This window comes from Antennarius striatus, chromosome 1, assembly GCF_040054535.1.
Source record: "Antennarius striatus isolate MH-2024 chromosome 1, ASM4005453v1, whole genome shotgun sequence".
In the NCBI taxonomy this organism is placed as follows: Eukaryota; Metazoa; Chordata; class Actinopteri; order Lophiiformes; family Antennariidae; genus Antennarius; species Antennarius striatus.
Window position 1 is genome coordinate 9,812,277 of NC_090776.1, and position 16,377 is coordinate 9,828,653.

At 40.0% G+C, this 16,377-nt stretch overlaps 1 protein-coding gene across 2 annotated transcripts; it reads right to left on the minus strand.

Annotated features, from left to right (window-relative positions):
- Positions 1-3,944: 3,944 nt before the first annotated feature.
- Positions 3,945-12,595, minus strand: LOC137594164 (lactadherin-like). Of its 2 annotated transcripts, none has more exons than XM_068313471.1 (10): positions 12,438-12,595; positions 10,140-10,265; positions 9,930-10,061; positions 7,567-7,680; positions 6,685-6,866; positions 6,442-6,597; positions 6,157-6,301; positions 5,444-5,628; positions 5,204-5,359; positions 3,945-4,667 (listed from the first exon to the last, which is right to left on the minus strand). In XM_068313471.1, exons 1-10 carry the CDS (start codon positions 12,499-12,501, stop codon positions 4,524-4,526), a joined length of 1,404 nt encoding a protein of 467 aa, XP_068169572.1. In that variant the 5' UTR covers positions 12,502-12,595; the 3' UTR covers positions 3,945-4,523. The 2 variants fall into 2 exon arrangements, with proteins under 2 accessions (XP_068169572.1, XP_068169563.1); XM_068313462.1 differs by having other exon boundaries at positions 5,444-5,646.
- Positions 12,596-16,377: the final 3,782 nt, after the last annotated feature.

Consider the following 16,377-nt stretch of genomic DNA (forward strand, 5'->3'; position numbering starts at 1 on the left):
GTGTTAGGTGTCAGCTCACCTCCCAGCCACTGCCGAGGCGCCCTTGAGCAAGGCGCCATCCCCACCACAAGCTGCTCATTTGGGGCGTGACCTCCGTGCGTGACCCGTCACTCTTCCTCCCATGATTACAGGCCCCCAGCGTGCTGTGTTTCAGGGGCCTTGTTCACAACACTGTGATGTGCTAAAAACTAACACAAATATGCATGTACTGAGAGTGAAAAGAGAATTTCCCCTCTGGGGATCAATAAAGTTGGAATTATCATTATCATTATTTTCCAGAACATACAGTTGCAACTCCTTTAAAAAAGATTTCTTATATAAAAGCTTGGAATTTTTTAGTTTAAAAATTACACTAGTTTGGTGAATGTACTCTTTACTACATGGGAAATTATGCAAAGATAACATGTGAAAGAGATAGGAATGATTGATTGGCACATTGTGCTTCTACCTTCTGTTTAAGCAGAACTAACTCCTACAAAAAAATTACATTTTGTGAATATGACAATGAATAGGATGATGATGATGAAAGAAAAGGAAAGAAACACATAAATCTCTAAATATAGCCAAACAGTACAGACAGACATGTACAGACACATGGTTAGACGACTGCTGTTTCATGAGCCTTCTGACATTGGTTAAAAACTTAAGAAAAACACAGATGCAAATTTAAAGACTCCTCTTTGAAGCTGGGCTTTATTACAAAAGAGTTCGAACACACACAAATAAAATTGTTTGTTTAATGTTTCTTATATGTTTCATTAAAAAAGCCGACTTCGTGTCTGCAGACAAACCCACAAATATTATTTGGCAGCACATTCGGTAGTTCACTGCATCTTCAGTGGACATGAAAACTCGTTCCGATCAGATGGGACGTCACCGCCTTCGGGTGGCTTCACAGTGTACTGGCGTCCCCCACCTCTCGCCCGCAAGCCAGCTAAGACAGGCTCCAGCAACCCCTGTGACAGCATCAAAAATATGAATGAAGAAATTATTAAGTCCATTGTGCTGTTTTTCTATGCTATTGTAGAATCACTGAATTTATTTTCTTCTACACAACGTTTATCTGTGTGAAAATTCCATTTATTTTGCTGTTCAAGAATGTTAATAGGAAACCCAATAATATATATATATATATATATTTTTTTATTTATTTTTTTTTAAATATATATATATATATATATATATATATGCACACACACACACACACACACACACACACACACACACACACACACACACACACACACACAATTGCCAATGGGAACATAATCATCTTTTTTTTTTTTTAGAAAAGGACCTTTTTGAAAGTTTTGAAGACCGACCAAAGGTAAACGTTGTTCTCTACTAACAGTCTCATGAGGTCTCCATCAGCTCATACAATCCATAGCTCACGCACAAACGCTAATTTCATTAGTCAGAATGTTCTGATATGCAAGTACCGTGACGTGAAAGAGTGGTGAACATAGTGTACACCAGTGACCTCCAATGTCTTATTTGGAGGGAGAACCCAGAGAACATACAAAATCCATACAAAAAGAAATCAAACCCAGAACCTTCCAGCTGTGAGGCGCTACTCAATGCACCACGGTGCCATCCTGGGATAGTCTCATTAAAGACAGTTATGACAGATGTCTCTGTAAATAGTCATTCTTATTGAATGCATATCTGGGATAAAATTAACCTTTTAAAATTTAAATACATAAATGTTAAATTCTCAAAATATTAACACGAATCTCTCCGGTACACAGGATATGTACAGTATACTGGGATAGTCATGTGATCAGTGTTGGTGGACATGCAATGACTTGTGACTCCAGCACACTGAAGGGCTTATGTCTTACTGTCTGCTGATCACATCATAAATAATAATGTTCCATTCAACCAGAAGTTGGTCATCACAAGTAAAGAATCTCCTTGGAAATACACAGACCCCATATTTAGACAATAAAGAGCAAAAAGGTATAGACAGACAAATCATTTTTAGTGATCATGTGCATTTTGTGGATTGGAGGGGGGTGGGGAGGGGCAGCTGGTGACCCCAAGTAAGACTGTTCCTGTCACCATGTCAGCTGTGGTGAGAGCACAGCGCCAGCAGAGGCCAGCATACCATCATGAACTTAAGCTAGACGTCACCATCCAGCCATCCATCCATCTTCTGGTGGACAAAACGATCACAATTGTCTTGTCTTCATCCACTCATCCCACTTGTAGGTCATGGGTCTGCTGGAGCCTATCACAGCTGAGTACTGGCATCTCATGCAGGGTGTACTCAGAATCAGAATCCTTTATTGACCCCTGAGAAGGAAACTAAAAAAAATAGTTTCTCCATTGGGTATCAATAAAGTATTCTGGTTCTGATTACACCCTGAATGAGACACCAGCGCATTGCGGGGCCACATGAAACACAAACGATGATTTACACTCAAACCTACAGATGATTTAGAATGATCAATTCAACTAAGCTGCATGTTTTAGAGGTGGGAGGAAGCTGGAAAACCCCAAGAGAACTCACACAGACACGGGATCAACTCTGCACAGAAAGGGATCAAACCCAAAACCCGCTTGCTGTGAGACAACAATGCTATCCCACCGCGGAAAAGAGGTGAAGAAGCGTGTACAGGCAGGATGGAACAGGTGGAGAAAAGTGTCAGGTGTGATGTGTGATAGAGGAGTTTCAGCTAAAATGAAAGGAAAGGTGGAAAAAACTGTGGTGACACCATCGAAGTTTGGCCTAGAGACAGTGTCACTGAGGAAAAGACAGGAGACAGAGCTGGAGGTAGCAGAGATGAAGATGCTGAGGTTCTCTCTGGGAGTGACCAGGAAGGATAGGATCAGGAATGAGTACATCAGAGGGACAGCACATGTTAGAGGTTTTGGAGATAAAGTCAGAGAGGCCAGACTGAGATGGTTTGGACATGTCCAGAGGAGAGATAGTGAATATATTGGTAGAAGGATGCTGAGTTTTGAACTGCCAGGCAGGAGGCCTAGAGGAAGACCAAAGAGGAGGTTTATGGATGTAGTGAAAGAGGACATGAAGGTAGTTGGTGTGAGAGAAGAGGATGCAGAAGACAGGGTTAGATGGAGGTAACTGATTAACTGTTGCGACCCCTGAAGGAAAAAGCCGAAAGGAAAAGAAGATGCAACATGCACTGTCAAGCTTTTCTATTTCAGACTGGATTATTGTTAGTCTTCAGCAATTTATTTTACATTTCTAGTAAGACATCAATGCAGCAGCTAGCAATGTATTATTAAACTTAGGAACAAAAAAAGCACCGTGAAGCTAAATGTAGCTAATGCCATCTATACGGTAATTGCAATTCAGCGATCTGTTATAAGTCACTTCATGGATGATTCAGATATCATAGCAAACAGCACTAATTTAAACCATGACAGCAAACAATCAATAAATTTAAATACCTGAGCTAATGCTCGCTGGTTATAACTGAATCCAGCTAACGTCAGCTGTCATAGCTAAGGTTTGTGATATTTATACAACTCAGTAGACTTCTGCTTTTTACAGGAGAGCTTACAGTACATTCTTGTAAACAACTTTATTCCGTCAAAGTGCTGCAATCACATTTTTTGGTGGGGAAAATGTAATGTAATTGTTGATCTTCATGTATTCATTCATTTTCCCAGCCTACCCCAGCCGACTGGGGGTGTGAGGCAGGGCACACTCCAAGTCCACTGTAGAGCCACAAATAGACACAGACAAACATGCACGCACACACTCACACCTATGGGCTATTTGAAGCAGCCAATTAACCTGAAGTGCATGTTTCTGGGGAGAACATGCAAACTCCACACAGAGCGGGACTCAAACCCAGAACCGCCGTGCTGTGTGTCGTCAGCACTACCCCCTGCACCACATATGCGCCACATATTCATTTATAAGATACATAATTTTTAAGTTTGACAGATTCACACTTTCAAACTTCTGATTAAAGAGAAAGACAAAGATTTCTTTTGACATTTAATATATGATGATGGTTAACGACAAACAATCCATAAAAAAGAATGTAAAACAATTTTAATTTCTACATATTTCAAATTTCTTGTATAAAGGATTAAATTAAAATGAGATTATATTTGTGACTGAAGCAGAAAATTCTGCTACTTTGTCATTCTCTAAAAACAACAACACATCAAAGTATTTTTATATTGCACAGGCCCTGTGTAATTATGCTAGTTCATGCTTAACCTGCTAAATAGAAGTTCAACAATGGTGCGTGAATGCAAAGGAAGGATACAAGCAGTTTTAGACTGACAGACTACAAGCAAATCTATGCAAACTGCGTTTATAATCAGAGCTAATGACATTCAAATCAAGGATCTCAACATTAACATAAGTCACTAGTCAGAAAGTGCTAGAAGTGTTACAGTCTCAGCAGCCAACAAGATCTTTATCCCGAGAAACAAACGAAGTGAAGATGATTGAAAGGGTCATTTTCCCAGCTGTAGTGAAGAGGAGTTGGACTGACTGGATGAAGATGGACCACTGTTACTTGTCCACTGATGAGTTTTTAGTCATCACAGCCCAACAACTCCATGCGTAGAGTGATGCGCTCATGCCACTCCCAGGGAACCACTCGAACATACCGAGCGTAGAACGGCGGCTCAAATAAATTCTTCTTGTGGGTGTTGTTGTCAATGTTGCCTTGGAAAAGCTGGAAATACATGTGACAATTGTCATGTAAATACTATACTTTCTTATTAAGCAAACGTTATTTTACTTAAAGCATGTTCTATTCAGCTGTGTTAATTTTTTAGAAAATAAGGTGCCAGTAGAAAAGCTTTAGCACTGCACTCAATGACGTCGAGCCTTAAAACCTGTATCCTAACTGACCCAGACATTCAGACACCACAAGCAGCATGTCCATCTCAGGAAGCCACTAACTCTGTGTTCTGTAAAACCATCAGGGCCTATTTTTCACTTTCATTGGATCATCTTAGATAAAAAGGCCATGATGAGAGGAACAGGCCTTCGCCATCTTCAACTAGATTAAAAACATGCATCGTCACACAAAGAGAAGGGGGATGTTAAGAGATACGGATATTCAGTGTGACTTTATGTATTACTGTTAACACAAGAGTTAGAAGCATTTTTATCATGAAAGACAGACTGAAAAAAAACTGTTAAAAATAAAAACAATCAGAAGATTTTGAAAGGGAGCCCCATCAGGATGGTTCATGCATGTCTGACCTTATCATTGCTGGTGTTCTCCTCCTTCACCACATTCCACGACACTCCATCGTTACTGTGAGCAACTTTAAACGCTGACACAAACTGCACCACCCCAAAGTCTTTGGCGCCCTGAGTGATGAGACCTGTGAGGCGCTTTGTCTTTTCTAGATCAACCTGATGAAGAAAGAAAAAAACCTCTACACTTTGGTACCTTTTATTGTATGCATGAACACATTTCACCACAAATGTTTCCCTCACCTGTATCCACTCTGACTGGTTGTTGTGTGCAGGGGACCAGGCATTTGTCTTCCCCTGCTTATCCAGACGGGCAAACTGAGGATGCCACGTGAAGGTATCAATGCCCCACGTGCGGAAAGTGCTGGAAGCTGAAAGCTGGCTGTCTGAGATGAGGCGTGACTTCATTCCCAGAGGCTCTGAGCAACCTGCCGTGTTTGAATAAACTGTGAATCAAAAGCAGACAGAAGGGTGGAGGGTGGGAAAACCCAAGCAACAGAAAGAGAAAGGGGGGGAAAATCAATACACCCAAAGAAAAGGCATCCATGTAGGAAATGAGTAAAATTCAGAGGAATAGATGTGATTCAAGTAGCTTTGACACCCAACAGTAACCAAGTGAAGTAGAAAGAGGGATGCAGAATGGAAGAATGCAGGCAGTGAAGTGCAGAGAGGGACTATGCAGCTGGTATACCCCTCGTTTCTTTACAAAATATTTACTAAGTTCAAAAAAGAAAATGGCCAAAGCTTGGAGGTAAGTTTTCTAACTAGCCACAGCTATCTGAGGCTGGAATAAACTCTGTGACTGTCTTATCAGTGTGAACGCAGAGAAAAAAAAAAGCCAAAAGCCCAACTAAAGTTTACAGAGGTTGGGTATCACATTTGTGTTTCTGTACTTCCACTTTCTGAGATCTTGCTGGGTGGATGGACATTACAGCACATAATTTCTGTATTTTTACCATTGAGCTCACAGCCAATCAGCTCCATACGCAGCGTGCACGCCCTGCGACATATTACAGGAATGATGCGAATGTACCGGGCCACTACAGGGGGGTCAAAAAGGTTGGTCTTTGTGCTGTCGTTGTCAGTGTTGCCCACAAAAACCTGCAGCACACAGACACCGGAAATTAGGAGGGTAAGCTGAAGAAAAAGACATTTCTGTGGCATCTGGTGATTCAGATGCTATAAAAACCACTGCTACTGTGAGAACAGACTTTCATTCACTACAAGGGAAGTACTCCAACCTTGTCTCTTCGCTGGCCGTCTGCTCTGTACGTAGTGTAAGAGTTTCCATCAAAGCTGCTCGCCACCTTAAAGGCCTTGATGTACTCTGCTGTGCCCATGCGGCTGGCGCCCTGAGTGATGATGCCCGTCAGACGCATCGTCTTCTGCATGTCGATCTGTCGTCAACATGGAAAGTCAAGTGTTCGTCATCTTCACCACTTTCTTGGTCAACTTCCTGATTTTAAAACTCCTACTCTTCTCACCTCGATCCATGGGTTCCTATCATGGGAGGCCGACGTCCAGGCATTGACAATGCCTTGATTATTGAGTCGAGCCAACTCCGGACCCCAACGCTGAAGACCCATAATGCCGTAGTGCACAGAGGAAGCATAAATCTGGGACTCGACGATTGATCCTCCTTCCATCCCCAGCAAGGAAATGCAACCTGTGGTGCGATCATTTAGATATGATTAAAATTGGAAGACAGTCATCGTATTTACTCCTGTATTAAATTCAGATTGGTTTAGTTGCTACTTGCTATATCTATTTTATACCATCTACAGTTGAAATAAGTTGATCTGCAGTGTGATTTTTATAGAAGGTCTGCTGGTAAACCATGTTGGACATTTAATTATGGTGCTAAAAAAGATAAGATAAAGTAAGATAAGATAAGATAAGATAAGATAAGATAAGATAAGATAAGATAAGATAAGATAAGATAAGATAAGATAAGATAAGATAAGATGAGATGAGATAAGATAAGATAAGATAAGATAAGATAAGATAAGATAAGATAAGATAAGATAAGATAAGATAAGATAAGATAAGATAAGACAAGACATACCTTTATTTGTCCCACAGTGGGGAAATTTGCAGTAATAAAAATAAACACAATAAATACATTGTGTTTATTCCTTTTCCATATAATAGAAAAGAAAATCTAATTTACTTTCACTTAATATGGGTTAAAAATAAATCAAATACATCTTAAGAATGATAAATTTGATATACATAATAAATTATCATTTGGCAAATTTCACAATACAGGTTTTGATGTTTCTCAGTGTTTTCGTCCAAACTGAAGGTTTTGAAGGTATAAAGTATGGTGAAGTGACAGTGATCTGTGACAGTGATGGTGAACGTACGTAGCTGGCACTGCTTTCCAACGTATGGCGACGGACACTGGCAGGAGTAGTCTCCATCAAGATCACGACACATCCCTCCATTGTTACAGGGCTGGACAGCACAGTCGTTTATGTCTGCAAAGACAAGATCTTACTATAACATTTTTAACTCCAAACTAACGTAATCAGGGATGAAGCCAACAATAAATTTACTGCTGGTTATGGTATTTTGTGCAGAGGCTGTGCGAATGTTTAGTCATTTCATGAGGTTACATCCATATCAGTCCCAAAAATCACACTGCCTTTGGAGTCAGAGTTTAGAACATTGGGAAGTACAGAATAACATTTTACTTTACAGTAAAACATTTTACAGAGCAGACCTATTTATAACATCCATTGATGATCACGATCTCATTATGTTTGCCAAAAACACAATATAATTGTGTCAATGTTGTGTCCACATTACTATAATTAATGAATATATATGAAATCCAACCATCTTACATTTGTTTATACACTTATATATTGTATTCATATCAATGTACATTTATTTATTCCATAATGCATGATTAATGTCTATAAAGCTTTATATCACATTGTAAAACTGTCTATTGATTTTTTAGTTTTCAGTCAAAAATGAAAAACCCTTTTCTTTCGCTTGTCTCATTAACCCCATATAACCTCAGAACTAAAGCAGATGACAGGTTGACGTAATCGCACACGGGACTCCATAATTCTTGTTCCCGTCAACACTAAGAGGATTGTTCACAACTTAGAAACACAAGATCGCTAATGACACCCACACACAGGTGAACCTACCAAGAAAAGCTTTCTGAAATACATGGAATCATTCCAGATACGGGTCGGCTGAGGCTCGGACCAGATGTGGCTCAAACCAGCGACCAGATGGTCGCTGGTTCAATCCCCAGGGCTGCAGCCCACAGGTCAGAGTATCGTCTGGCTGTTCCACTGTTGTGTGAATGTTTACCGCTCCTACAGAGCAGGTGGTGCCTGGTATCACCACCGCATGAATGTGTTTGTGTGAATGCTGGCTAGCATTGTAAAGAACCCTGAGGAATCAGTCAGACTAGAGCAGCGCTATACGTATAAGAACAGTCCATTTATAATGTGCACGACTTCAGGAGTCATTATTTTTTCTTGAAATTAATTTGGATGATGTGCAGCAATTACTAATTTCTTACTTAGCTTTGTTAACCTCTGCTGAAATACTGCTTTCATATAATGAGTTTATAGTATGAATACACACTGAACATCAAATACAGAATGGGTTCACCCTCATTCCAGCACTTCTACCCCGACCTATGACACCCGACTGATTCAGAATTGGTTTGGGAGTAGACGACCACACTGCAAAAACTCTACAATTGGTGGTCAGGCTTCGGGCTTTGGAGAGAAGCTCCGGAGAGAACCTCTCCAGTAATAACATGAATCAAAAGTCCTCAGGGCTCACTTTAAATAACTATAATTATGTAATAAACCTACTCTCTACAGTCATACACACCAAGGTTGGGTTCTCTCAATTAGAAAACATCAATGTCAGTCACTTCTTTTGCGATGGAGGATTTAATGACTGACATTGTGGAAGTCTAGCATCTACAGTATTTCCCGCGCTATAAGGCACACTGGATTATGAGGCGCACCTCCAATGAATGACCTATTCTAAACATTTTTTTCATACAAAAGGCACACTGGATTATAAGGCGCACCGGATTATAAAAGACCTATTATATTAAAAAAATGTTTTCACAAATAAGGTGCACTGGATTATAAGGCTCACTGTCAGTTTTTGAGAAAATGAAAGGCTTTTAGGTGCGCCTTATAGTGCAGAAAATACTGTACATCTTTTTTTTTTACTTGTTCTGGTCTTTGTATTTAGAGACTGAAAGCCACTTATCAATTCACTATGTGATGGGTCGAGCTTGATCACAGACAGATGCAGCGTTTAGCCTGTGTGGAAGGCCTTTGCATGCTAAGAGACTTGGAGTGGTCCTTTGCTAATTAGCCAAACAGAATGACCACAGAAGCCACTGAATGGGACCCTTTCATCAAACTGCTGAGCGGACTGCATTTCTCTCTCCCTGTTGATTCAGTGACAGGATGGAAAATCCTCATGCGTTCACACTTCTGCGAGTGGAGCACACTGCTGCTCGTATTCCACTGACGCGTTCAGACTAAACCTGCTGTTCCGTGAATTAGAATCACTTTTATGTTTGGTTCCAGCTCGTCTGCTTTAAAGGTCCAACATACAATCTTCTCACATCACATCCTTCATGTCGGCCCTCACTGGGTTAATAACAGCTTTTCCACATTCACTGCATTGACAGTGAAGACAGGAACACGCTCATTAAGGGGAGGGAACGTACTGATCTGGCAGTGGACTCCCTCAAAGCCAGGCTGACATTTGCAGATGTACTCGTTGAAAACGTCTCCTCGTCTTGTTGGAGCGATGATCTCACACAACCCATCGTTCAGACAGGGGTTAGGACTGCAGGGTCCTGACAGAAGGAAAGATATTATTAGAAAATAAGACGTTATTATGCTTCGCCTCCAAAAATATTCCCTTTTTGTTTTACCTGTCTCTGTCAGGTTGCAGGTGTCTCCACCAAAGCCGTCGGCACAGATACAGATGAACGGATCATCTCCGACGCCTGTCACACACGTCCCTCCGTTATGACACAGATTCACCTCACAGTAGTCCCCTAAGTAAATGAAAGTAAGAGAAACACGTAGGTGTTCAAAGTGGAGCTACAAAACATGTTGTTTTGAATCACTTGAGGTCTGAATGGGGAAACTCCTGGCCTCCTGATCTTATTATGCTATCAGTTTTTAAGCCACAGCTGAACAGAATAAGCTTCCAGTACTTCTAGGAAGATACTAAGGTGGGGTGGGCTAAACAAAGAGTAAAAACAAGTCGTCACAAAACATTCCTGAAAAACAGGAAGATATAAAAGACAGATTAAGAAAAACACTTGCCAAAGCTGACACGACTTCAACTGTCAAGTAGACGAGACAAAAAAAACATTCTACCCTACATTCCCCATAATTCAATTCAGCACTGCATCTTGCTAAACACCACATCCACTGCTGTGTCTGTCAAACTTCACACTCCTTAAATTATTACTTGTGCTGCTTTAGATGTGAGATCCAGAGTGCTGACTCAAAGATCCTGGCTGGATTAGGAAAATACTGTTATGAGTCATGCTGAAGCTGTCATAACACTTAAAATCCTAGTTTTCGACCAGCCCTGTGACTCACAACATGCCACGTCAGTCACCGCTCAAACTGTAAGCGGCTCCAGGCGGAACAATGGGATTTATGGAAGTGTTGATCTACTGGACCTCAGTGAACAATGTGGACTCTCTTTAGAGAAAGTCTTCTACCAAAAAAAACCCCAAAGCATATAAATGTGATTTTTATTGTGTGTGAAACATAATTTTTCAGATTTTGTCATCGTAAATATTTCATAGTTTGACACATCTGTGAGTTATTAAACCTCTGAGAACTGGGTAGACCAGAATTCATAAAGAAGTGACATGTTTCAGCATGACAGCAAATCTGAGCATAAACAACAATTTGATGATTTCAGTGAAATCCAATGTATAAACAGGAATGCTGAGAGTAAATGCTGAAAAAGAAACGTCTACTGAAAATGGTGAACGCTTTTTTAAATCTAACATCTCCTTTTCGTGCGGCCCACTGAATGTGGTCTCTTGTGGGATTAAGAGCTTGCAGGATTAGCTAGGCTGCACAGATGCATGCAGCTCTTTCAGGAGTGAGCAGTTACACAACATGACAATATGACATCCCACAGGTGGTGTTTGACACACAACACACCTGACAAACAGGTGGATTATAAACAAAAAGGCACATCGCAGAATACAAAAAAAAAACATGTCAGTAGTGGTGAGATACCAGCCACACAGAGTAAAGATGGTGGAGACACAGGGTTCTCATAATCTGACTTTTAAATGCTCCATGCTGGCAGCTCATTTCCTGCTAGAACCATAGGTGGTGCGCTGACAGCTGCTTTATGTTGGCTGCACACAAGTGCACATATGGTGCTGTTTTCCGTCTCTGAAACCTCTATCATTGACCAGAAAGTTGTCCACAGGGTTCTGAATTAAATACAGGCATGAAAGAAATTTGAATAAACCCACTGTTGATCAGAAAAAATCCCAAAATATGTTATATATTTTGGGACTTTAATATATAAAACATATAATATATAAAAGAGTTTGCTGCCAGACTAAAACAAGCATTGATCTCATAAAAAGGTGATCCCATTTATGGGGTTAAACTATGAGAATACAGCACATGCAGACAACAACAAAAAAAAGTCCCAAAGATGGTGGTGCTGGGAACATTAAAATAAACCTGCCTCTTCAAAAAACAAACATAAAAATCACTGACTAGAACTGAACGTAGTGCATAATAACAGAGTCTCTGTGTAATAACAGAGCAGCCTGTAACACTAATAAGAAGGAAACCAGGGATCAAGGACTTACAAATGACATATTAGTGTTTCAGGATAAAAATATAATATTTCATAACAAAACCCAACATGTAAACTGTAATGTGTTGAAATGATAAAGACAGATAAATAAGAATAAGGTAAACCCCAGTGGTTTATGAAGGACTTGTATTTTCACTTATGACACCCACACTTTGTCATTCAATCTCCAGTTTTCCCATCACCAAGACACAACAGGTAAAACAAAGGTGAGACCGGGTCACTCTTTATAATAAAGAGAATACGATGGATTATAAAACCTCTTTGTGGATTACACTCCAACACACAGGAATGGAGAGCGAGTTCTGCTTGAATGTTATCAGATTGGATTGTATGAGTGTGTGGTTCCGAGAGGACTTACCTCTGACTGGATACAGGAAAACTACCAGAACTGCGATCAGTCCCAAATGTCCGTGCCGGTCCATATTTGTGGAGCCTCGCTTCGCTCAGCGGGTTTGTCCCGCTGGAGTTCACTGCTGCCTTTAGGTGCTGTGGGAAATCTCACAACTCCGAACGGAGGCGAAGGATCGGTAAGTGATAAATGAGAGAGCCGAGATTTACCGATAAAGCCCGAGTTGCAGACACGTGACGTTAGATGGGCGGAGACCTGCGAGGACGATTTATTGGTTCTTTCACGCTGACGTTCCTGGTTGCAGGTGAAGAGGTTAAATTTGAAACGGAAGCTAATTCCGATGGTCTGTCCGTCCCCAGAGACTAAAGACACGAGATGATGAAGGTCTCATCAGAATTTTACAATACATACATACAACAACATACATGTATTTTTTCTCAAAACAACAACAACAACAACAACAATAATAATAACAATAATAATAACAACAACAACAACAATAAGAAGATGTTTTGATTATTGCAAAAACACTTTAATGACATTCAAACATTTTACAATTTTACATTAGATGAAAGCACTAAAGTGCTTCAGAAGAAGAAGATTTTGTGCAAAAAAAACTTCAATCACATTCAGAACATTTTACAATTTTACATTAGATGAAAATACTAAAGTGCTTCAAAAACACTAAAAACCTATAAATAAAAGGAAATACAATTTAAAAATTAGTGCATTATATCAGGAAGCTTGCAAAAGTGAGTTGATCATCAACTAAAGTGCATAGGACATTTTTGTGACACCAGATGTTCCTCAAGTTATTTAGGTCTTTTGTCATTTTATAAAAACCAAATTCTAGTTTTAAGCGACATCTGATGTTATAACAAAAAAACAGTTTCTGCTTCTTGAACAGTATTGTATTCAATTCTCCTCTTCCTGGTCACGTAAATTGCGAGTTTTGCCTCTCCAGAGATAAAATTTAAAAGCTGCCACTTTCTTTGATTCGATTAAATGTACCCAGCACCGTAGATGAATTTCCTGATACTAAAATTTTCACCGAACATATTAAAAACATTTGTTAGAAGGAGAAGAAGAAGTTAAGAATAAGTTTATTTCCTTGCTTTGATTGGATTCTCATTCTCCAGGAATAAGCAGTTTTAATAATTGCAGAGGTTCTTACTGCAGCTGATTATTTGATGTTGATCGAAAATATTAAATTTCAAATAATCCACGATAGCAGATGGTTTGAAATTAGTATTTTACATTTGCAACAAGGATCAATTATAGATTGCTGAGATTGATTTACATCATATGGTTATTCTGTAAATCTGAAAGTTTAGGTAGTGTAATTATTTGTCTTCATTACTCTCTCAACATTTGGTTCTCAAAATAATGAAATAAAGGAGTCTAAATCTTTTCATCAGAGAGTGAGTGAAAACACTTAACCTCATGATCTTGCTAACACATAACAACACATAATAACACACAACACTTTACATTTAAAATACTTGATGTTGTTGCCAGTCTTGTTCCAGTTGTCAAGACATTTTAAATATCAGTTTTTATTCCAGCAGAGTACAGTAATGTTAAAGTGTTGCACAAACATATGTAACCAGCTGTGACAGCTTCCTGCATTATGATTTTTTTTTTGTCTTTCTGTTACTTCATTGCTTTTTATTTCGATGTCAGAGTTGAACTCGGGATCACAGTTCATTTAAAGCAACTTTTCTCCACAGTAAAGCCAAGGATATAATGTGTTTAATACATCCTCGCTCTATTTCTCATCAACTGGAGCATCTGGAACATTGCGTTGGCAACTGTTGCAACTGGTGCTGCACAAAGGGAAATAAAAAAAGGAGCAACCACAAATTCCATTCCCTCTGTGAAACACCCTCGTTCGTGATTCATTCGGGGATTCACCCACTCAGACCACTGCGGTCCAGCCAGCTGTGTTTTGCATCTGTGTGGTCAAACCAGATAGCCTTAAATGAGGAGTCCTCCCATCTTCTGAGATTTATAGTAAATACTGTAATTCCATGTAGATCACATTTGATTGTCAAGATAATGTTTTATAATAAAAGAAATCACGAGTAAGGATGTGAGATCAGCAAGACTTTGTTTCCAGTAAGTTGAAAACATTTTACTTGTGTCATGTATAGAACAAAACATATCAAAACCTTAAAATACAAACTTGTTGAGTTAGCAAGGATTAGCATTGGCTATGTTTGCAAAAGCTACAAATTACTCATACGGCTCAAATGATATTTAAATGATTTGATATTTACCTTTACAGGTAGTTAAATGCAGACAAGATATATAAATACTGATGGGATTTGAACCCATGGCCTTCCAGCTGTGAGGCGACAGCACCTATTACGCCAACTGGCTGACATTCTGAGTGAAATCCAAAATATCTGCAGATTAAAACTATTTTTAAGCAAACTACAAAATAACCTGTTTTAACATTAAGGTCGGAGCAAGGCTACAGCTGCCGGCAGATTGGAGGTGAAATTAAGAATGTTGGCCTGTTTTGAAACAATCCCGTTTTGAGGTCTGTGTTTGAGCCTTGGCAAGAAAAAAATCAGGCAAGTTCCATTTGGTTAGAACCATCGGTAGGAGTCACAATCTATCATTCATTCATGTTTGGTGTTTGGAAAAACAGATTACCTATATTACTCATTTACATGTTATTTTGAGACAATTTACCGTGTAGTATTTTGAGGAGACTTTCATGACAGTTAGCGGCTTCTCTGTCGCCATCTGGTGGTCACTGTGGTTACTACAGTGTCGACTGGATCTCCAACAAACCAAATGCTGTATCCACAGAGAATTAACTGCAATGTTTTATGTACTTAGACAACGATTTCACGATTTTTATTCTGAATATATGTGACATACAGTGATGCACTGAAATATTTTCCTGCATGTAGTCTTGAACAATTTAAATGAAATACAATAGCATTTCTAAGATTTGTTTACAACGAAACCCATATTGAAAATTGAAAAATCAACATTAAAACAAGGCAGGTAGAAACTGCAATATCCTGCGACTTACCCTGACCTACTCTGGAAGTAGGTCATGGTACCCTGAAAGTACTATCTGACAAGTGCACAGCTTTGACCTTTCAGGGTAGGTCAAAGCTATGGACTAGCTTTGATCTATGGTCAAAGCTAGTGCATAGCTTTGACTAGCTTTGACCTATATGGTCTTACTCACACTGGCCTTCTACCTCGTCTTTCTATCTTATATGGTTCCTGAGTGTACAAAAGTTGAGATTTGACCTTGACCTAGTTTTCTCAAGGTCAAGGTCATCATCTCATTTTCATCCCCTTTGGGCGCTTCACAAAGTGGCTGCCCGCCCTCTACCTTCCGTTGTATGCTTACAGGCCCCCTTGTGTGTGGTTGTGTGTATTACAAGGGCCTGTACACACTACTGTAATATGCATGCGTGTGATTGATTAGTAACATATCAGGGTGTGCATTCTTAATTTCTTTCATTCTTGAAGTGCAATTTCCTCCGGGATTATTAAAGTATCTATCTATCTATCTATCTATCTATCTAATTTCTCCTACGGTGATCACAGCAGTACTGTATATTCATTCATTCATTCATTTTCCAACCCGCTTAATCCGCTAACGCAGGTCGCGGGGTAGCCAGTGCCTATCCTGGCAGTCTCAGGGCGTGAGGCGGGGGACACTCCGGGCACGACGCCAGTGTACCGCGGAGCCACATAGAAACAAACTACCACTCACACACACACACACTCCTATGGTCAATTTGGGACCGGCCAATCAACCTGAAGCGCATGCTTTTGGAGGTGGGAGGAAGCCGGAGAACCCGGGGAGAGCATGCAAACTCCGCACAGCATGCAAACTCCGCACAGAGCGGGACTCGAACCCGGGTCCGCCGTGTTGTGAGGCAGCAGCGCTAACCACTGCGCCACCGTGCCGCCC